This window comes from Hemicordylus capensis, chromosome 3 (assembly GCF_027244095.1).
Source record: "Hemicordylus capensis ecotype Gifberg chromosome 3, rHemCap1.1.pri, whole genome shotgun sequence".
Lineage (NCBI taxonomy): Eukaryota > Metazoa > Chordata > Lepidosauria > Squamata > Cordylidae > Hemicordylus > Hemicordylus capensis.
In genome coordinates, this window is record NC_069659.1 from 102,284,460 (window position 1) to 102,306,526 (window position 22,067).

A 22,067-nucleotide genomic window follows, 5' to 3' on the forward strand; every position below is an offset into this window, starting at 1 on the left:
ACGAGAAGGGGAACGTTCCAGTTCCCTAGTATGAGGGCACCCGTTCCATCCCGTTTCCTTGAAGGTTTCTTTCTGGGACCTCGAAAGGAGGTTCTATCGCTCAAACCCAAGGTTAGTTCTTCCCAAGTCTGTTTTTCCAAGATCAGGCCACTCTCCAAGATCAGGCCACTCTCCAAGATAGGGCTGAGAGAGATTCCTGCCTGCAACCTTGGAGAAGCCGCTGCCAGTCTGTGAAGACAATACTGAGCTAGATAGACCAATGGTCTGACTCAGTATGTCAGACCATTGGTCTATCTAGCTCAGTATTGTCTTCACAGACTGGCAGCGGCTTCTCCAAGGTTGCAGGCAGGAATCTCTCTCAGTCCTATCTTGAACCTGAGAATAAGAACATAAGAACAGCCCTGCTGGATCAAGGACTATCTAGTCCAGCATCCTGTTTCACACTGTGGCCCACCAAATGCCTCAGAGAAGCCCACAGATGGAGTAAGGAGGGCTGCCCTGATGGACCTTTTGAGAGAAATGTTGAGCCCTAAGGAAGTTAGCACAAATTGTGGCCAACTAATCTGAACTCTGCAAGGAGGCAGGGAAACCTGTAACAAATCTCAGACAGGCAAGAAACCACTTCCCACTCTGTGTGGAAATGTTGTTGTAATATGTCCAGCCAGTAGGTGGCACTAGCATTTGCTAGTGGTGATCTTAATTGGGGGCAGAGTCCCTCCCTTCTTCCTGCCTGTGCTTTTGTTGAACTGGTCTCTTCCTGTTACACAATAGTCTTAGCCTATAATGGCTGCATTCCTCTGAGCTCTCATGACGCTCCTTTTCTTACTGAACTGTTATATTCAGTGTGGGAGATGGAAGCCTCCAAACAGGCATTTCTCATTCAAAGTGCTGGCTCAGGTTGTGACTGGATCAGTCTGAAGCAACTAAATAAGCATGTTTATTTGGAAATTAGTCCCATTGACAGAATTCAATAGATCTTACAGCTTTTAACTACAGACTTCTTCAGCTCCAGCCTTGTATTGTATTAAAGGTAAAGTGTGTCGTCAAGTCAGTGTCGACTCCTAGTGACCACAGAGCTCTGTGGTTTTCTTTGGTAGAATACATGAGGCGTTTACCATTGCCTCCTCCTGTGGAGTATGAGATGATGCCTTTCAGCACCTTCCTGTATCACTGCTACCCAATATAGTACCAGTGGGGATTCGAACTGGCAACCTTCTGCTTGTTAGTCAAGCTTTTCCTCATTGTGGCACTTAAGGTGATGCACCTTTGTATTGCCTGCCCCTAAATCTGGCCCTGCATGGTGTGGGGAGTAAGAATTGGGCTCAGAGCACATGTTTTCTAATTCTGAACCAAATTCCTTCCACTATTCAAAGGATCCTTCAATTTGCAAGGAGTCAGTGCCCTTTCATGGGTTAAAGGACCAGGAGGTGGGAAATTGGAAAATACGCTTTCTCTATGCTCCAATTTCCTCTCTTCACCCTATTTGAATGGCCTTGAAACTAGAAACTATGATCACTACACACTACTGCATGCTCAGTGAACATTATGCTAACTGCTTATGGTTCCAACTGGAGCTCTTGATACAGGATGTTAAATGCATTTGACACCAAAGGAAAAAGAGTGCCTAGAGCCAATTTGGGGGCCCCTAGCTGCTTCACAGATGAGAAACTATGGGGAGATTCTATACTATATAACAAGGAATCTGGGACCTGTTCTTTATAGAATTCTGTTAGTATAGCAGGGCGCTTTCCAGTTTAGCCGCTCAACAATGGCAAAATGCTTCTGTTCAGGCAAATTGCATTCAAAACATGAACAGCAAAGCACCCAGCAGGGGGAGCGGTCTCGCAAAAACTAACAACCTGAAAAAACAGCAACCTTTTTACGCTGGACATACAACATATTATCAATAAATCACAGCTATTAAATCTGAAACAAGGCATTGGAAATGTGAATGGTACCCTGCTGTCAGCATAGGGACTGTGGTGTGCTTCCACACAGGAAGTGTGCTTCCACACAGGAAGTGTGGAAGCACACTTCAGAGATACGCCATGACCCCGTTGCAGGGTCTAATCTGTAAAGTGCCCTGGAAGTTATTTATAGAACTATCAATCAACACTACATATCTAGCATAATGCACTAGACTTCAATTTTTCTGAAATAAAGTGGTTGTTCAACATTGACGAGATCAAAAGAAATATGCTTGTTACATATTAGTGATTTTCTCCTCACAATGGGATTTTTTAAAAAAAAAATCAGTAAGCAAGGGATTTGATCTTTGGGTTTTATTTGTATATCTGAATAAAGAATTGTGCAGTGCAAACCTGTGTATTTTTACTCAAAAGTAGTCCCACTATGTTCAGTGCGTTAACCCCCAGATAAGCATGCAAAGGACTGCACTGCTACAAGACTTATTTCACAATGTGAAATATTTTCACAAAACAGGTGAAAAGACAACTTCTAAAAAACAAACTGGGTTGCAGCAGTTACAGTATTTGATTAGTGAGTTAAATAAACTTTAAATCTTGATTTCTTTCTTTAAAATGTCCTTGGTTAACCAAGAAATAGTTTTTTTAAAAAGAAATAATATTGTTGATGGAAGTGGTTACAATAATCATGGATGATAGGTGCACTTTCTTTAACTGATTGAAGAAGATTTATATACCACTTTTCAACAAAAGTCCCCAAAGAGGTTTACCTAGATCTACAAAAATAAATCAAATGGCTCCTTGTCCCCAAAGGGCTCGCAATCTAAAAAAGAAACATAAAATAGATGAGGGATGCTGTGCTGGAGATTTATAGGATCAGTTGCTATCCCCCTGCTTTTGCTGAAAAGCAATTATGTATGTAAATATTCATAGGAGGAGGAGTACAACAAAGGCTCAAACCTGCCTAAAAGCCAGGCCACCGCCCTGGAAGACCAAATGCAAAGTGTGATTGGACAGCTAGGCTGTGGTGACTCAGTGGCAAAAGGCTTTTTGCACATATTTAGAAGCTATTTTAATACAGTTGTATGTTTATTTTAATGTGTTTTTAAAGAAATTGATAGTTCTAATAAGAACTAATCTGCCTACTTTCCTTTCACTTTCTCTACAACTGGACTAAATTTGGTTCAAATAGAGGTCCACAAGTTAGATCTCTTGAGACTCAAATGTTCACATATCTGCCATCATGGATTGGGGTGGATGACATCATTACAAACTACACCATTGAGGTGCCCCTGTGTCACTCAATACAATTGTACCTTATTTCGTTCAAATTGGTTAGACAGTCCACAAGTTAGTGCACTTGTGCCTCAAAATTTATGCATCTGCCATCTTGAATTGAGGTGGATGACATCATCACAAACTACACAGTTGAGGTGTCCTTATGTGTCCCTACAGCTGTAGCAGATTTGGTTCAAATCGGTTCCCAAATTTGGTCCACAAGTTAGCCCACTTGCACCTCAAAAGTTTACACGTCCTTATAACATTAAGAAATCCCAGAATACTTGATCTGGAAGGATTTGATAGAAGGTTTGGATGGCATTCATATCTGCGGTATGATAAAAGTAAAGTGCATAAAGACTTTCTCAATCACTATGTAAGGAGTCATCTAATGGGAGTGTGGGTAAAATACAAAAAATGGCTGGAATCTAAAACTCTATTATGGGTATCCCCGATTGAAGCTTTGGCACGTAAAGAGATAAATATGCAATCTGAATGGGGTACCTATAGGGACTTGTTATGTTTTCAAGAGAGGGGCTGTAAATTTAAAAACCTAATCGAAGTACAAAATTTAGTTAGTAACTGGTTTCAGTATCATCAGCTAAACGAAATTTACAAGAAGGATCTTAAAGTTGGATTTGAGGACCAAATGTCGAGATTCAAGAAGGAATTGTGTGAAAATGACGAAAAATTAATCTCTAAGATGTATAAGCTTTGGGAGGAGACAAGAGATGAAGTCGTTAAAACGACTATGATAAAAGGGCTCAAGATGTGGGTCATAATATAGATATGGCAGCTTGGGAAAAATTATGGAAAACTGATTTAAAGTTCACTGCATGTTATACTCTAAAAGAAAATTATTATAAGATGATGTACAGGTGGTATTTGACACTGAAAAAATTAGCATTAATGTATAAAAATGTTCCAAACAAATGTTGGAAATGTGGACAATGTGAAGGAACCTTTTTTCATATGTGGTGGTCATGTGGGAAGGCAAAGGCCTTTTGGGATATGATATATAATGAGTTGAAGAAATTTTTTTAATGACATTTCCTAAGAGTCCAGAATCCTTCCTGCTGGGAATAATGCAAGGAGAATGCTCCAGAAGAAACTCAACATTTTTAATGTATGCAATCACGGCAGCTAGAATAGTATATGCGCAGAAATGGAAAGATAATAAAATGCCCTCAAAAGAAGATTGGTTGATAAAAATTTTGGAATACGCTGAGATGGCAAAACTTACAGCACTCATAAGGGATGAAAACTTGGAATGTTTCAAAGAAGACTGGGAGCCATTCTTACTTTATTTAAAGAACTATTTTTTCCAATATGGACCTTTCAGCAGGGTTTGGAATTTAGTAATAACAGCTCGTTGGGTAGGGTAAAATCGAGTTTGCAATGTGGACTATATGTGTTTTGAATTATTACAGCAATGGTAGATTTGTAGAGCTAATATGAACCGCGCAAATTGGTGAGCGGGAAGTCAATGTTTACTTAATTAAATGTAATTTGACTGTTAAGATATTGTAAAAACCAATAAAATTTTAAAATGCAAAAGTTTACACGTCCTCCTTCTTGAATCAGGGTGGGTGACATCATCACAAACTATACAGTTGAGGTGTCCTTATGTGTCCCTACAGCTGAAGCAAATGTGGTTCAAATTGGTTAAGAGGTTCACACGTTAGCCCACTTGTGCCTCAAAAGTTTGTGTCCGCCATCTTGAATTGGAGTGGATGACATCATCATCACAAACTGTGCAGTTGAGGTGACTCTGTGTGTCACTCACTACAAAATGTACTTCATTTGGTTCAAATTGGTTAAGCGGTTCACAAGTTAGCCCACTTGCACCTGCGTGGTGTAATGGTTAGAGTGCTGGACTAGGACCCCCGGGGGACCGGAGTTCAAATCAAATCCCCATTCAGCCATGATACTTGCTGGGTGACTCTGGGCCAGTCACTTCTCTCTCAGCCTGACCTACTCCACAGGGTTGTTGTGAGGGAAAACTTAAGTATGTAGTACACGGCTCTAGGGTCCTTGGAGGAAGAGCAAGATATAAAATGTAGATAATAATAATATAATATAATCAAAGGTTCATGCGTCCGCCATCTTCGATGGGGTGGATGACATCATCACAAACTATGCCATTGAGGTGTCCCTACCCCTGTACCGGATTTGGTTCACATTGGTCCAGGCATTGCTAAATTGATGCGGGGGTGGGACACACACACACGGATTGCCGCCTGATCTCATAAGCCGCCTGAAAAGTAGGCTAAAAACAACATATAGATGGATTCACATTCTCCATATTATTGCTGCAGCTACAATAGACTAGGCCTTGGCCCTTCAGCCGAGTCCAGCTGGGAAGATGCGCCCGGGCGCCGCTGCCACAAAGGGAGCTCCGGGAAACCGGGGCGGCTTCCTTTCAGCGAAGAGCCAGTTGTGCCTTCCGTCCGGCAGGGGGAGCTGTGGCTGGCGCGGCGCCCTTCCCCCGGGCTGGGAGGAGAAGGTGGAGCTGCTGAGCTCAGCGGGCAGCAGCAGAAGGGCGAGGAGGAGCGCCGGCAATCGGGACGCCGCAGTGGCTGGGGCCATGGAGGAGTTTCACCCCCATAACGACGAGGTAGTACGAACTTCCCTCTCCCCGCCAGGTTGGGAACGGGGGGAGCGGTCAGCGCTGCGGAGGAGCTCTGTGGCTGATCCCTCCCAGGCGGGGGGAGGAAGCGCCGGGGGCGGACTGATCTCCTGCTTCGCGGCGGACCCTCGCGCACTGGGCGCTGTCTGTGGTTCGGCTGGCCTGACAATTAACCAAGCGAAAGAGGCCCCTCCTCCTCCTCCTCCTCCCTGCTCGCCCCCGCCACTCCCTATGAGGGAGGCCGCCCCCCGCCCCTCCAAAGAGGCTCTCTCTCGGAAGCTGACTGACGTTCGAAGAACCCCTCCTCTGTAGGCAGGGGAAAGCCCTCCGCTTGGGACCCCGCAGAAAACCGGACTCTGCCGGGTGTGCTTCTCAGTCCCGCAGCAAAGCCAGCCAGGCTCTTGGCTAAAATGTCGGCCGAGGCTTTCTTTTTTGGCCAATCACAAGCGGCACTGTGCAGTGGGTGGGCACGAAGTTCGGCCCGCCCACAAAGCTGGCTTTGGGAGACGCCTCAGAGAACTGGGGTACGCCTTGGCTCCGCTGTCAGGGGCCACCGTAGGAAAAAGTCGCCGTGTGGTATGAAAGCCAACCAAACACAAAACCTTGCCAATATTAGCAGCAGCACCACAGTTCAAAACCGCATGCAGCAGAATCAAATGTTGGGGCTTCTTTTCTGTAGGCAGCACCATGTCAGACTCCAAGTGAGGAATTGCATATATTGAATGCTCTCCTGCAAAAACAAAAAACCTCTCTAAGGTAGAAAATTATGGTGCCAGAGAGATAGGGATGTGCACAAACGCTCGTGCAGGCGGGCACGGTTCCCTTAAAAAGCAGGTAAGCAGATCTTTACCTGCTCTGCTGCTGCCCCACCACTTTTCTGGGCACAAGACTCGTTCTACCAAAGGCTGCACACAGCTATGGTGCTGTTCCCTGCAGCCTGCGTGCAGCATCAGCCATGTGCATGCCGTTGGCATGCAGCCTTTGGTAGAGCAAGTGCCATGCCCAGAAAAGCAATGGGGCAGTAGCAGAGCAGATAAGGACCTGCTTACCTACTTTTCCAGGGAACCACTCCCTGCCCCACCAAACTGGTTTGGCTGCAGGTGCCCAAGCCCGTTCGGCACTTCCCAAAGGATGCACCGAACCGGTTTGTGCACATCCCTACAGAGACAGAGGCTCAGGATCTTCCTGACTTGGTCTGTTTCTATGTGCAGATAATCTATGTGGCAGCATTCAAAGATGAAACCTTGCACGTGGAGACACACTTGGCTGCAGTCTGAAATGGTGCAGTACGGGGGGGGGGGATATTGCATTTTAATTATGCTGTATGTTTATAATGTTTCTACTTTAAACTCTCACAGGAACGCCCAAATGCATTTTTCAGCCCTGCCTGCCCCCAAGAGTTGTAAGGTAAAAGGTAAAGTGTCCATTGAGTCAATTTTGACTCCTGGCACCCACAGAGCCCTGTGGTTTTCTTTGGTAGAATACAGGAGGGGTTTACCATTGCCTCCTCCCACACAGTATGAGATGATGCCTTTCAGCATCTTCCTATATTGCTGCTGCCCAATATAGGTGTTTCCACCAACAGGGATTTGAACCTGCAACCTTCTGCTTGTTAGTCAAGCATTTCCCCACTGCTCCACTTAAGGTGGATCCAAGAGTTGTGCCTTGTACCTTGGCTTTTATTAACCTAATGACTTGTATTAACCTAATGATTTGTTAGGTAAGTTCCCCATCCATCTGGTTTGGACACAGAACAGTGATTCTTCCTGAGCATTCCTTAAAGCCTACAAATAGAGGACATCCAGAAAGATAATCTAGTATGCTAGTTTGGACATCGACTATGTCTGATTTTACAGTCTAATCATCATGACAGAATTTTTTTAAGTAGTCAGTGCATTTTGGGCAATCTTGGTTTAAAAAAGGATTTTTACTGAGTAAAATATTTGATACAGAACTTGGTTTTTATGCTGCTGTGATCCATAATCAAATTCATAAACTGGGAATATAATCAAAATGGGTGGAAAAGATGTAGTTATTCTGGGAAATATCCTGTCCTGGCTCATTTTTCTTCAAAATCTAGTGTGATATGCTGTAATTCTTTCATTATCATTTTAGATGACCTTCAACACTGAAGAAGCCCACAGTATTATTAAAGATGTAAGTTTTACATGTTAATATACTTACTGTGGCAAAAAGCATTTTTGTGGTGAATGCTGTGTTGTTGTTTTGTTCCATAGTAACAGTAGGGAAAGATGAGTATTGCTGGAAGACTTCACATCCTATTTGCAATACATTCTGAATTAGGACATGTATATTTAATGCCATGACATTGGGCCAGTTCAGTAAGCTATAATTTGTTGAATTATAAATCTGACTGGATGTAGACAAGCTGATTGGAACGGTGTGGCCTACCTCCTGTTCTCTTGACCCTTGCCCAACATGGCTTATATTATCTGACGAGGGTTGTTGTAGAAGGCCTGGTAGAGATTATAAATGCGTCTCTGAGGGAAGGTAGGATGCCTCCTAGTCTTAAGGAGGCAATTATTAGACCGCTTCTGAAGAAGCCTACCTTGGATCCCTTGGACTGTCTCCAAACTTCCATGGCTGGGCAAGGTAATTGAGAGGGTGGGGTCCTCCCAGCTCCAGACAGTCTTGGAGGAAACTGATTATCTTGACCCATTTCAAACTGGCTTTTGGGCTGGCTGTGGGGTAGAGACTGCCTTGGTCAGCCTGATGAATGATCTCCAATTGGGAATGGACAGAGGAAGTATGACTCTGTTGGTCCTTTTGGACCTCTCGGCGGCTTTCGATACTATCGACCATGGAGCGTCTGAGGGGGTTGGGAGTTGGAGGCACTGCTTTGCGGTGATTCCGCTCCTACCTCTCGGGCAGGTTCCAGATGGTGTCCCTTGGAGACTGCTGTTCTTCAAAATCTGAACTTTTGTATGGTGTCCCTCAGGGCTCCATATTGTATCCGATGTTGTTTAACATCTACATGAAACCACTGGGAGAGATCATCTGGAGATTTGGTGCAGGGTGCTATCAGTATGCTGATGACACCCACATCTATTTCTCCATGTCAGCATCATCGAGAGAGCAACCTCCCTAAATGCCTGCCTGGCGTCAGTGATGGGCTGGATGAGGGATAACAAACTGAGACTGAATCCAGATAAGACGGAGGTACTCATTGTGCGGGGTCGGAACTCGAGAGACAATTTTGATCTGCCTGTTCTGGATGGGGGTCACACTTCCCTGGAAGGAACAGGTACGCAGTCTAGGGGTGCTTCTGGATCTGAGCCTCTCCCAGGTTGGGGCAGTGGCCAGAAGTGCCTTCTATTAGCTTCGGCTGATATGCCAGCAGCATCCGTTTCTTGAGGTGAACAACCTCAAAACAGTGGTATATCTGCTGGTAACATCCAGACTGGGTTACTGCAATGCGCTCTATGTGGGGCTGCCCTTGTATGTAGTCCGGAAACTACAGTTGGTCCAGAATGTGGCAGCTAGGTTGGCCTCTGGGTCATCTCGGAGAGACCATATAACTCCTGTATTGAAGGAGCTACACTGGCTGCCAATATGTTTCCAGGCGAAATACTAGGTGCTGGTTATAACCTATAAAGCCCTAAAGCTTGGGCCCTGGGTATTTAAAAGAACACGTTCTTTGTCATGAACCCCACCGCTCACTCAGATCATCTGGAGAGGTCCGTCTGCAGTTGCCACTGGCTCGTCTGGTGGCCACTCAGAGACGGGACCTTCTCCGCTGCTGCCCCGAGGCTTTGGAATGCACTCCCTAGTGAAATAAGAGCTTCCCCATCTCTGACAGCTTTTTAAAAGTCTTTAAAGACACATCTGTTCACCCAGGCTTTTAATTAATATTGTTTTAATGATTTTTATGCTGTTTTAAAATATTCTTTAAAAAAATTTTAATTGTTGTAATGTTTTAAACTTTTCATTTTTGTTTTAACTAATGTTTTACTTTGTTTTTATTTGGTTGTAAACCGCCCAGAGACGTAAGTTTTGGGCAGTATAAAAATATGTTAATAAAATAAAAATAATAAAAATAAACACCTACCAAGCCCATTCACTTCCTCTTCTCCTTTTCCTTCTTTGCTCTGATGCAGTGCACCCTGGTTGAATTAAGCCACAGCTCCACATGTTAACTGAACTCGAGCTGTGGCTTATCTATAGTTTAGAAGCCAATATATGAAACTGGGATAAAGCCCCAGGTTCAGACAACACACAGAGCTGTGGTTTAATTCAGTCGGGATTCCCACAGTGTTGGCAACCAAACGCTCTAGTCTAGTTCAAGCAGCAATACCTGTTCAGTACAGATTATGTTGCATTTTACTCAAGAAACTATGACATTTACTGTATAATGGAAACTGAAGCTGCAGGACTGGCTGATATTGCTGCCCTGGACAGTTAGTGTGATCCCACAGATCCAGTGGCGCTCTTACCCCTGGACTTTGGGGCCGAAGCCCAGGGCCTCCACACCCTCTGCGGGCCCCCAAATCATCTTGAATCTTTCCTGGGTGGTGTGGTCGCCACTGGCCCGTGCTGCGCCAGGTGGCCGAGTGTGATTGTGACCTGTGCCGGGTGCTTTAGAGACAGGGGTGGCAGGGTCGGCGGGTGGGGGAGAAATATGTGGAATGGGAATATGTTAAGTTATGGGTCAAAATGTTTCTGTTAATGCATACTTGCATAAATATACCTGTTTTATATTCTTATGAGTTCAGTTGCTGTTTGTGCCCTCAGGAACCCATGTGTTAAAAATACTGTGTGTGTCACGATGTGTATGTGTGTAGGGGGATGATGCTTAACTTGCAGCCGGGGGTGGGTGGGGGCTCCAAAGGCTTTTAGGTCCAGACTCCAGAATTACCTACGTGCGCCTCTACACAGATCAGTATGATTGTTCCAGCAATAATTGTACTATTGAGTCTGCTTCTGTTGAGCATAGGATTGCATGCATATTAGATGGATGTTAGTGTTTCCATAGCAGCTGCCCAGCACACTGAAACCATAGGACTGTACTGCCTGAATTTCAGCATATAACAGCTACTCAAAATTGTAGACATTAACAACAGAATGAATATTGGATTAAGTGGGATATTTATGTCAAAGAGGCACACACAGAGATTATTGCCAGAGGTTCTTCTATTTTTTAATAATGTTTGCCACATAATGCTTAAAATTGACATGGGGACAGTATAAATGATACACAATTTTCAAAGATTCTCCAGTAGTGAACTATGCACTATGAATTTTGGAGCTGTAATCTAGGAAGTGAGACAAATTAGGCATTATCTGTGACATTTGAGATGTCTTACAGATCGCTGTGGGAGGAATTTAGAAGTATTTGCATTTGTACTACTAGTCATGTTTAATTTATTTATGCTGATGCTTTTTAAAAAAACTTTGTCCATTTTCAGTGCATTGAAGGTGTTCTGGGCAAAGCAGATTACGATCATGACAAAATCAATCAGTGGACTGCTGCTATAGTTGAACAATCTTTAACACATCTGGTAAAACTGGGGAAAACATACAAATACATTGGTAAGAATTGGTGTGTACATGTGGGTTTTAAAAAATCTGGTTAATTGGTGAGCTAAATTAATTTCAGGCTGATTTATATGGTGAAGTGATACAGTACATAGCTAAATTCTATTCATTCCCGCTTGGACTAGAGGGTTGATACAAATATTCTTTGGTCCACTCTGGCCTATTATTAATTTTTACTGCAATGATATTGGAACCAGTAGGTAGAATTCTGGGATGTAATCTAGGAGGACAGGACTCAAATTTCAGTTCCTCAGAGACTCAATGAGTGCTCTACAACATCTGTAACAATTAATTAAAATAATTACAGAAACCTTCCTTGGAAGTAAATTCCACTGAAATCAAGGACACTTGCTTCCAAGTAAGAGATTTGATTAGAGTGTAAAATTCATTTGAGTACTGAGAATATGACTATATACGTCATGAAACAGATTCATTTATTTTTATTATTTTATTTTATTTTATTTATTCAATTTCTATACCGCCCTTCCAAAAATGGCTCAGGGCAGTTTGCACAGAGAAATAACAAATAATAAGATGGATCCCTGTCCCCAAAGGGCTCACATTCTAAAAAGAAACACAAGATAGACACCAGCAACAGTCACTGGAGGTACTGTGCTGGGGGTGGAAAGGGCCAGTTACTCTTCCCCTGCTAAATAAAGAGAATCGCCACATTAAAAGGTGCCTCTTTGCCAAATTAGCAGGGGTTATAATAGGGACGTGCATGGAATCGGGCGGGGGAGGCTTGAAGGTGGGGGGCGTGCTGCTTTAAGGGCAGGAGAGGGTGCACTTAGCCCTCCCGCTGCTCTTCCCCTGCTGGCGCTCCATTTTTATTAAGTCCATGGGGCGGCAGCGTATGTCCCTGCCGCCCCGTTTGCCCCCAGAGGGCTTCCAAACTGGTTCCATGTACGTCCCTAATATATAGTGGATGGGTGACAGGAGAAGGGGCAAGAGTAAGTTGCAAGGAGCTCTGCTGACTTTTTCTGGCATTGTCATGCCATTAGTGAGGAGAATAATTTCCAGCAAATGTGGGTGCCAGAGTCCTCAGTGAAAATAAGTTCAGGTCAGTGTTAGATCCATGGAAAGCTCAACTTTCCTGACGGTGGCCAACATCTAAACTCATGTCCCATGTTTAAACTGTTTTGCATGCATAGTAGGAGAGGGGCAATTTTCACTGGTCTTGCTTTCCCCTCTGCAGCCCACTGTACTGTTGAAAAAATGTCGCTAGAGATTGGGGGACTCTCAGGGACATATTTTTGGGAGGCACAGGCAGCAACAGAGGGACATGGAGACTGGGGGAAATGGCCCTTTCCCCATAGTGTGCGTGAAACATTATTCTTCATGCATGAAGTTAATCTGGATGTTGGTTAGTCTCTTTTAAAAGGATTGCGTCTGCTTTATACAGAGCAGCTCCTGCAATGTACCCTCATTCAGTATTAGACTTGGTTGCTGTGCCTTCTAGCTGCAATAAAGCTGTGATTATTTTGAAAGGGATTAAACACTGCCAGGAATATCAAAAGCTACTGATTATCCTGCAACAGAAGATTAATTGGATCTTTTCAGCAGATTCTGCATAGGCCTAGAGTCGCAGGATTTCTAAAGAAAACTTTCGACATTTTTTAAGAAGGAGGTGTCCTTATTAGTTGCATATTGCTTGAGAAAGCAGGATTTAAAGAGGAAAACTTGTAGCATAGTGGCAGCTTGCATAAGTTATAACACAATTCCCCAAAATTAGCTCTTGGACCAAGATGGGAGTTCTTCATACATTCTCTGCCAACAGGATGAATGTGGCTTATCTTAATCTGCCACTTCACCCAGCCTTTTTCAGTTCTATAAAGCTTTCACAGAGAGAAAGCATGCAGGTCTGAATGATTTAGCTGCCTCTTGCTTAATTGATGAACACATGGATTTTGTTCTTCTATCCTCCAGTAACCTGTGCAGTCATGCAGAAGTGTGGAGCTGGCCTCCACACAGCAAGCTCATGCTTTTGGGATACCACAACTGATGGTAAGTGCCACCCTTCAGAATCTGGGTAAACGGCTTGGTTAATTTTTTTAAAAAACCAATACACTCTCATTCCTTATGATTGTGAAATATTGTTTAGTGGGTGCAAGGCTATTTGACTTGGCACTTGAAATAGACCCCGCTGGGATGTCATCTGTATTGTTTGGATTTAGGATCATTTGGAGCAAACTACACAGACGCAAGTTTTCTCCATTTTTAAAAAAAGAATGAAAAGCTGTAGGAGGCCACAGCTGGGAATGGAGGGAGGGTAAGTGGGGAAGATACCACCTTAAGTGGCACAGCGGGGAAATGCTTGACTAACAAGCAGAAGGTTGCCGGTTTGAATCCCCGCTGGTGCTATATTGGGCAGCAGCAATATAAGAAGATGCTGAAAGGCATCATCTCACACTGCGTGGGAGGAGGCAATGGTAAACCCCTCCTGTATTCTACCAAAGAAAACCACAGGGCTCTGTGAGTGCCAGGAGTTGAAATCGACTTGACGGCACACTTTACCTTTAAGTGGGGAACAGGTGATTAACCTTTTCTGATGCTTTCAATATTCTGTAATGTGTTTAAAAATAGTGATTTATTTATTTTTGTCAACTGTCCTGAAAACAAGGATGAAGGGCATTATAAAAATACATTCAATAAATGACACTGCTTTCCTGCTGAAAATCAGCTCTTCTCCAAGTTGCTGTTCTCTTGTCATCCACTGGGGGAAACCCCCATATCTTTCACTCCATGGGGGCAATTTTGAGTGGGAAAACAGTTGGCAGGAAAGAGTTAAACATTCTCTCTTTCTCCTATCCCTCTCAAGATTTAAGCTCCCTCTGCTGCTTTTCATCAGAAAGAGGCGGGTTTCAGTGTCAGAAATCTGGGTGAACAGCAGTGGAGCTGTCTGCTCTGGGAAACAAACAAGCCCCTTCACACTCAGAAATGTCTTCAGTCTGGACCTCTGATTCACAGGGAGCTTTATCATTGGCAGCCCAGCATATCTGCTCTCCTATTATAATGGAACTGGTCTAAAGCAAGGGGGCGGGGGGGGGGGGGACAACAGTACAAAGTGAATTGTTAGCAGCAATCTGCTCGACAATGTTATTAGTTGATCTGATTTTGTTAAATCTTCATATCAATGTGGGGAATTCAGCTGCAGTGTCATAAATTTTAGGCTGCACAGACTGAAGAAGCGTGGCAGGATACACTTGTTTTCAAGATTTAGGGGATGTTCTTCATTATCTGCGGGCCCAGCACCCACGGTTTCATGTATCTGAAGTTGGGTAGTGGGGACCCTAACTCATTATTTGTGAGAAATATAATGGACATTTGCTTATCCATAGTTCCTGGGTGGCTGGAAAGGACCTCTGAGGTCATTTCCAACCACCGTTTTCTTAAATAGAGCCATTTTGTGACTTTTTTGTTTAAATAAATAAAAAACTTCCTGCAATTTTTCATGGAAAAATCAGCGGAATTGGGGGTGGGGGCATTGCTGGATAGCTGGAGACTTGAAGAGCACAGCACGGTACGTTATTTCACTTTTGTCTGCCTCCCTGCCCTTTTTTGACCCCAAGGAACCTCACCTCACCTCCCAATTAGGGATGTGCACAAATTAACTACAGCGCCAGCAGGAGTAGCACTTTAAGGGCGGGGGAGGGTGTACTCACGCCTCCCGCCGCATTTCCCCCGCCGGCACTCTGTGATTTTTTAAAGCTGCTCAGGGTGGCAGCGTTCCTCCCTGCCGCCCCGTTTTTCCCATTGGCCGGAAGCTGCGAGCGCGCATGCGCCCATTGCGCATGCTCCTGTCTGTCATGCACGCACGCGCACGCAATGGGTGCAAGCGCGCTCACTGCTTCTGGCCGATGGGAGAAACGGGGCGTTAGGGAGGAACGCTGCCGCCCTGAGCAGCTTAAAAAAATCAGTGTGCCGGTGGGGGAAATGTGGCGGGAGGGGTGAGTACACCTTCCCCTGCCCTTAAAGTGCTACCCCTGCTGGCACCGAAACGCCGAAACTCCCTCCCATGCCAAAACGTTTCGGAGGCCTTTATAATGGCCTCCGAAACGTTTCGGGCACATGCCCACTCCCAATTCCCATTGCCTCAAGGTTTTGTTATTCATGGAAATTGGCAGGAAAGGAACTCCAACGGATAACATGGGCCACCTGTATTTATAATAGGTGCATAAAAGTTCCTCTGTCCTGTGTGACTCTCTCCCACCAAAATATGCTAGTCTTGTGAGGACAAAAATCTTTACCCATGCCAAATAATTGGTTGTTTGGCTTTGAGGTCTGAAGAGTTTTAATGGTGATATAAGAACATAAGAACAGCCCTGTTGGATCAGGCCCAAGGCCCATCTAGTCCAGTATCCTGTTTCACACAGTGGCCCACCAGATGCCGCTGGAAGCCACAGGCAGGAGTTGAGGCATGCCCTCTCTCCTGCCATTACTCCCCTGCAACTGGTACTCAGAGGCATCCTGCCTTTGAGGCTGGAGGTGGCCCACAGCCCTCTGACTGGTAGCCCTTGATAGACCTCTCCTCCATGAAGTTATCCAAACCCCTATTAAATTCATCCAGGTTGTTGATTGTCACCACATCTTGTGGCAGATAATTCCACAAGTGGATTATTTGTTGTGTGAAAAAGCACTTCCATTTGTTGGTTCTAGATTTCCCGGCAATCAATTTCATGGGATGACCCCTGGTCCTAGTGTGATGTGAGAGGGAGAAGAATTTCTCTCTATCCACTTTCTCCACACCATGCATGATTTTATAGCCCTCTATCATGTCTCCCATGTCTTCCACTTTCTCCACATGCTATACACATATTCTCTGGCAGTTCAATATTTACACCAGGCATCACATTATTTACTTTGGAACTTGACATATTTATTTTAGATCTAGGAGCCATCCAGTGGACACTTGACAAAATTACTGGACTTAGTAATCAACATTGTGCAAGGGGAGGGTAAATGAGCTTCTTTTTACCCCTTTTATAAGTAACATACTTCGAAACAGGGCTGCCTGGGACAAAAAGATTATCTTAAATAGCTCTATCTCTGAATAACCTGGTCTAGATGCCACGGCTCCCTGGCGCCTGGGATTTGTCAAGCCCTGATTTACATAGGTATTGAAGTAGTTTCCTATTACATCCAAGTAAAATCAAAGCAATTCGTTTATTTATTTTATTAAGCAAATATCCATCTTCTGCTTTTGTTAGTTCAATACAATTATGTTCTGACATTCATACTTTATGGAATCTTAATGCTCACTCACAGGCATTAACTGTGCAGTCTGATCCTATGCAAGATTACTCAGAAGTAAGCCCCACTTTGTTCAGTAAGGCTAACTCCCAAGTAAGTATGCATAGGATTATAGCAGTTGACTACATAATTGCTCAATAAAAAAGGAAGATACAAATTCTTCTATTGTATGCAGGGGGGAATTATTTGACAGAAGGCCGAAGACTGTTTCTTTAGAGTGTTCAATGGATGTGGAGTCATTCTTACCTTTTGGTGACTAAGGCTGAGTAATACTGGAACTCAATTCACTCTCTGAATCAAAACTGCCTAGCTGCAAGTTACAGTGAAAGATAAGAAAGGATTCTCCTGAATAGGTAGTTCTAGTTCATAAGGGCAGAAATTGTTCAAAGTGCTAAGATCTCATCTAACACACTTTGCTTCTCAGCATGTCTATTTCAGATCTACAGTTGCAAAAATAATATAGAACAGTGGCAAGTTTTGACCAGAAAGATTTTTTTTCATAGTAAATTACTAGGTGTACAAGCACTACAACAAAATCTACTACTTGTGCCTTAAAATTCAAGTGAGGATTCTGCTTCATTGTGGCAAGTTGAGTAGTGCTGGAAAAGATGCATGATCAGAGACAGCAGTATTACATATATTACTGATGAGGCTGGTGCTCCTGTTGTTCTATGCTGGGATGAGTGTGCAGCTCTCAATATTAGCACAAGGAGTATCTTCATCTCTTGTTGTGGTACAGAGAGATTGCCTTGCGCCTTGCCACAATAGGAGCAGCACTAGGTAACCTTCCTTCTTACCCGCACCCTCCCCCCCTCAAATGCTGTGCTTAAGTTGAGCTTTTTTGGAGAAGGGAGTGGGTTGGAGAAGATAGTGGGGCTGTCTATGGCCCCAAGGGAACAGTCCTGTCCACTTCTCATTGACAGCAGAAAGCATCGCTGACAGAGTGCTGTAGGGAGGTGGCTTTAGAGTTCTTGTGTTCTGAATAGGGGATCCTGTAAATAGAGTTGTTATGGTGCCATTGTTAGAGATTTAAGCTGAGTTGATGAACAGACTACATGCTCTAGTGTGCTTATAAGAACTGTTAGGCCGTGTTGCCTATTTATTTATTTTAAATATTTTTATCCCACCCCTCTAGTACGATACTGCTCAGGGCAGATCACAAAGACAAAGTCCTCTGTTAATGGAGTCTGTCTCTTCCTAGTGTGCATTATGGCACAAGCATTGGTGCAGAGAGCCTGATTCTGAGCTTGTTTACTCAGAAGGAAGTCCCACAGAGTTCATAGGAATTTACTTCCTGGTAAGAAAGCTTGTGGGTTAAATCTTGCACCAAATCAATGTATACAAGTCTGTAGCAGGATCTGTATTCTGTGAATCATTTTTGCAAGGGAGTTAAGGTAAGTCGGTTGCCCATTTAAGAATGAAAAGAGAATCTGGTCACTTTTTTCTCTTAAATCCATTTTAGGTACCTGCACAGTCAGATGGGAAAACAGAACTATGAACTGCGTTGTCAACGTCTTTGCTGTAGCCATTATCCTGTAGCAAACTGGACAAGCTGCACTAAGTTACGCCAAAGCCTTTAAGATCAGAAGCTATCAAGTATTCAGAACACGTTGTAAGAATTATTATGTAATACTATATTCATACTATATCCATGCACTAGAGAAAGAGGTATGAAATATGCTATTTAAAAGTTGCTGCATAAAATGTATATATTATGGTAAAGCATAATTTTCAGTTTAGCCAGCTGCCAACTTGCTAAGACAAGCTTTTAAGTGTTCCAGGACTGTGGGGATATGCATGACTGTTTTGGCAGGGTGGGAAGCGGTACCTTTTAAGCATGAGTAAATCAGGTCCTTGCCTGCTCCTCCTCTGCCCTGCTGCTTTTCCGGGTGCGATGCTGCCCCGCTCAGAAGTCTGCATGCAACCGTGGGGCTTCCCCACCACAAAGGCTGCTGGGTAAAGCCCTGCAGCCACGTGCAAACTTCTGGGTGATGAATGTGGCGGAGGAGCAGGTAAGGACCTGCTTTACTCATGCTCAAAGGTACCACTCCCCGCCTCACGAAAACGATTCGGTGGACAACACCAAATCGATTTGTGCACATTCCTTCAGGACTGTGATGGGGATTTTTTTGTTTGTTTTTTGCCCCTCTGGAAGAAGTGACGTTAAAGTTAAGTAAAAATAAGAATGTGCATGTTTGCACCAATTTACCACTGCCACAGGAGTGTGAGCATGTTAGGCCCAAATTATTACTGCCCTCTGTAATCATTAGGGGGAAGGGAACATTATATGTAAAGAAAGTGACTGTACACCTTGTGTTGAGTAACAGAAACCAATGCTTTAAAACAGTGGTTTTCAAACTATGTCCCAGGAAAACTTGGGGGTGTGGGTGTGGGTTGGAAGCTCAACAGGGAGTTCCTTAATAGATCAGTAATGGCAGACCGGCTTCTCTGAAAGAGAGCTCTTCCACCACTGCCGAGATGCCCTTCAATCTGGAGTTGCAGGGGAGTGTTGGGTGTACTGCAGGGCATGCATTCACTTGATGCAGGGTGATGGTGAGGCCCAACAGACCTGGCCAGTGCTTGTAGGGCATAACATACCTAGAGGCCAGAGTATCTACTTATTTCATACAGGGCATGAATGTTCTGCAAGCGAATGCAGTTGTCATGTTGGAAATAACGCCGGCAATGCCTAACTTTGTATGATGGCACAATTCTTAAGACATATTGATTAAATTAGGAAAGTGATATTAATCTCATCTGCAATGATTGGTTTGGTGACTGGACTGCTCAATCCTAAATTGTGGTGCACCCAGCAAATATGTGCTAAGGATCAGGGGTAGCTATTGCTGTGTCCACACAAAATGGCAGCTTTACAGGCAGATATGCATCCACAGATATTTAGGATTGGGATGGAAAAGTTTAGCAGCACTCTTATGACATCAATACTTTACAAATCTTCAAGGCAAGCATTCCTGATTAAGGGCCAGCTTTCTCCCCATCCCCCTTGAATGTTTGCATAGGATTGTGCCTTAGTCATTTAAAACTATATACAAGAAATGTTTCATATGTAGGACTTGGGGCAAAGTTTATATCAAGATGCACTGGAAATGCAGAATAGTGAACAGTGGCTGCAATCCTATGTAAACTTACTTGGAAGTAAGTCCCATTAAACTCAGTGTGATCCACTTTTCAGTGACATAAATAGGTACAGCTTGTAAATCCTTGATATTCATGCCTGAGGCCTTGAAATGTTCTTAGTTAAAATAAGGCTTCAGTCCTCTGCTTACTTGGGCATAAATCCCATTGAAAGCCATGGAATTTACTTCTGATTAAACATGCATAGAATTGAACAGCCTGTCTTGATTCCCAGATCTACAAAAACTAGAAAATGCTCAACTTCAGTGCAGTGCTACTAAAAACTACTCAAATTGAGCAAATTAAAACATACCTGCAAGTGTTTAGGATTTAGGGTCTTTTTTACTAATGTATTCAAAAACTGTCATTTTTCAGTTGTATCTTTGCTAAAACTTGAACCTACACTGTTAGCATTAAACATTTTTGGCCTTTGTAAGCACTAAGCATAATAAGAAAGACAATATAAGCTGTTTTGAGCTGCAGCTGGTTTTTAACCAGTGAGTGGATTTGCTTTGAATTATTGTAATGTTATAACATATAAACCAAAGGTTTGTGTTCATAATGAAGATGTTGTGTATTTGATCAAATAGAAAATTATGTAATCAAAACAGACATCTTTTAGTTTCAGAAATGAAATAAATACACATATCTATTATCTGCACCAAGAGACCTAAAATGGTACTACATCAAAATTTTATCAAAGCTCTGGATTCAGAATTTGCTGTTTTTCTGCCATAAGCTATTTTCAGATTTTTCCAGAAGCAGCAAAAGACAATCTTGAAGACAGAACATCTTATAGGAGGCAAAAACAGAACATTTGCCTCAACTAGGGAGAATCAAAGAAACGTAAAGTTTAGAAGCACTTTCTAGAGAAGTCTCTGACCAGCAAATAAAGGCATAGATTCAGTCTCTTTTATGTAAATGTGTGTGCCATGACTGAGACCAGTCATTGGTTTTATTAGTCAGTGTTTTTCCAGGCTGCTTTTTGATGTACTTGAAGATGTGCTGAGAAAATAATTGCTTCATACAGAAGTTCAGAAAATACCACTATGGCAAGATTGCACTAGAAATTATGCTGGCTGGTATTGTTTGTTTTAAAATAGCTACATTTTGTTTTTACCAAAAAAATAAAATATGTCTGCCTTAGCTATACTTTATGCCTCTTGTATTATTAAGAGACTGATTGTTGGAAAACCTGAATATGGCATTGTTTACAAAAGATCTCATAGTTTATTCTGTCACCTTGGCATCAGACCTTCATTTCCATCCATTGTCTTAAAGTCACTCCTCATTTACCTGTGGTACTAACTCTTTTTGGGTGTAATCCACCAATCCATTTTGCTGTGTGTGCATTATTAAAATGAGTGGAGCCTTGCACTATGTGATTTTGAGTGCTTCCCATTCATTTCAGTGGGAATTGCACAGGAGACTTTCCCAGGGGATCCTGCCCTATATCTTTATACATGCAGCACGCAGTTTCCTATAGTCTTTCATGCCCCTTTGCACTTAGAGCAAAAAGAAAGAGAACTCTGACTCTCCCAACCTTGCTTTCCTGAGGTGTTTCTTTTGCTTTTACAGAGCAAAAGCATAGCAGATCTAGAATAATTGTTGGCTTACACCAGAAGAGAACATAGGCCTCTGTGGCAGGAACTTGGGTTTGTCATGAGGATCATCTCTAAAGCTGGTAAATAGTAGTTTGAGCTATTTCAAGTTTCACAGAGACAGGAAGTTTACCCAGCAACATTCATTCATATCTTTGGATGATGGACAAGCTGACAAGCAACGTGAGGGATCAGAACCACATGAACCCAATACATTGGGCTGAGTGGGTAGGGTTCCTAGGGAAGTGTCCATGCCAGTACTAAGATTGTCATGCACCTCCCTAGCACTGCAAATCAGCCCAAGGTTTGGGGTACAGAATCTTTTGTACTGCATTGTTGAGAAGGCTAACGCTCCACCTCCTGGTTTGATCAAAGAAAACACTGGGAGACAGAAGGCAAAAAAAGTGTGCCTCCTTATAAATCAACACACATTTCTCACAATTGTTGAGCACCACTGCTTTGGAGCTATGAAGGTGTAGTAAATGATGTATAAGCAAGGCATGCTAAAGGGAGCATTGAAGAGAGAACAGTAAAGGATGTCTAACTGCAATGTCAGAATTATTTGGATGATGCTTTATTACATCACTACTGGTCTTTGAACTGCAAGCATTCTATATAAGCTGCCAGTGTCGTAGCTAAAGTTGGAACTTCGAAAAGTATGTTAGGATATACAGTAACGGATGTCATTGAAAT

General features: G+C 43.2%; 1 protein-coding gene across 3 annotated transcripts; it reads left to right on the forward strand.

Moving 5' to 3' along the window:
• Positions 1-5,638: 5,638 nt before the first annotated feature.
• On the forward strand, positions 5,639-20,925 carry DYNLT3 (dynein light chain Tctex-type 3). 3 transcript variants are annotated; one of them, XM_053309787.1, is made up of 5 exons: positions 5,639-5,820; positions 7,948-7,989; positions 11,259-11,382; positions 13,315-13,392; positions 18,101-20,925. In XM_053309787.1, exons 1-5 carry the CDS (start codon positions 5,791-5,793, stop codon positions 18,175-18,177), a joined length of 351 nt encoding a protein of 116 aa, XP_053165762.1. In that variant the 5' UTR covers positions 5,639-5,790; the 3' UTR covers positions 18,178-20,925. The 3 variants fall into 3 exon arrangements, with proteins under 3 accessions (XP_053165762.1, XP_053165763.1, XP_053165764.1); XM_053309788.1 differs by lacking the exon at positions 5,639-5,820 and adding an exon at positions 5,833-6,356; XM_053309789.1 differs by lacking the exon at positions 5,639-5,820 and adding an exon at positions 6,858-7,113.
• The last annotated feature ends 1,142 nt before the right edge of the window (positions 20,926-22,067 follow it).

Excerpts from the sequence above, each read along its gene's own strand:
- DYNLT3 (XM_053309788.1), top strand. The coding sequence starts at position 6,243 with ATGTCGGCCGAGGCTTTCTTTTTTGGCCAATCACAAGCGGCACTGTGC. Across the intron at positions 6,357-7,947 it reads AGACGCCTCAGAGAACTGGG|ATGACCTTCAACACTGAAGA; the intron begins GTACGCCTTGGC and ends TTATCATTTTAG. Across the intron at positions 13,393-18,100 it reads TTGGGATACCACAACTGATG|GTACCTGCACAGTCAGATGG; the intron begins GTAAGTGCCACC and ends AATCCATTTTAG.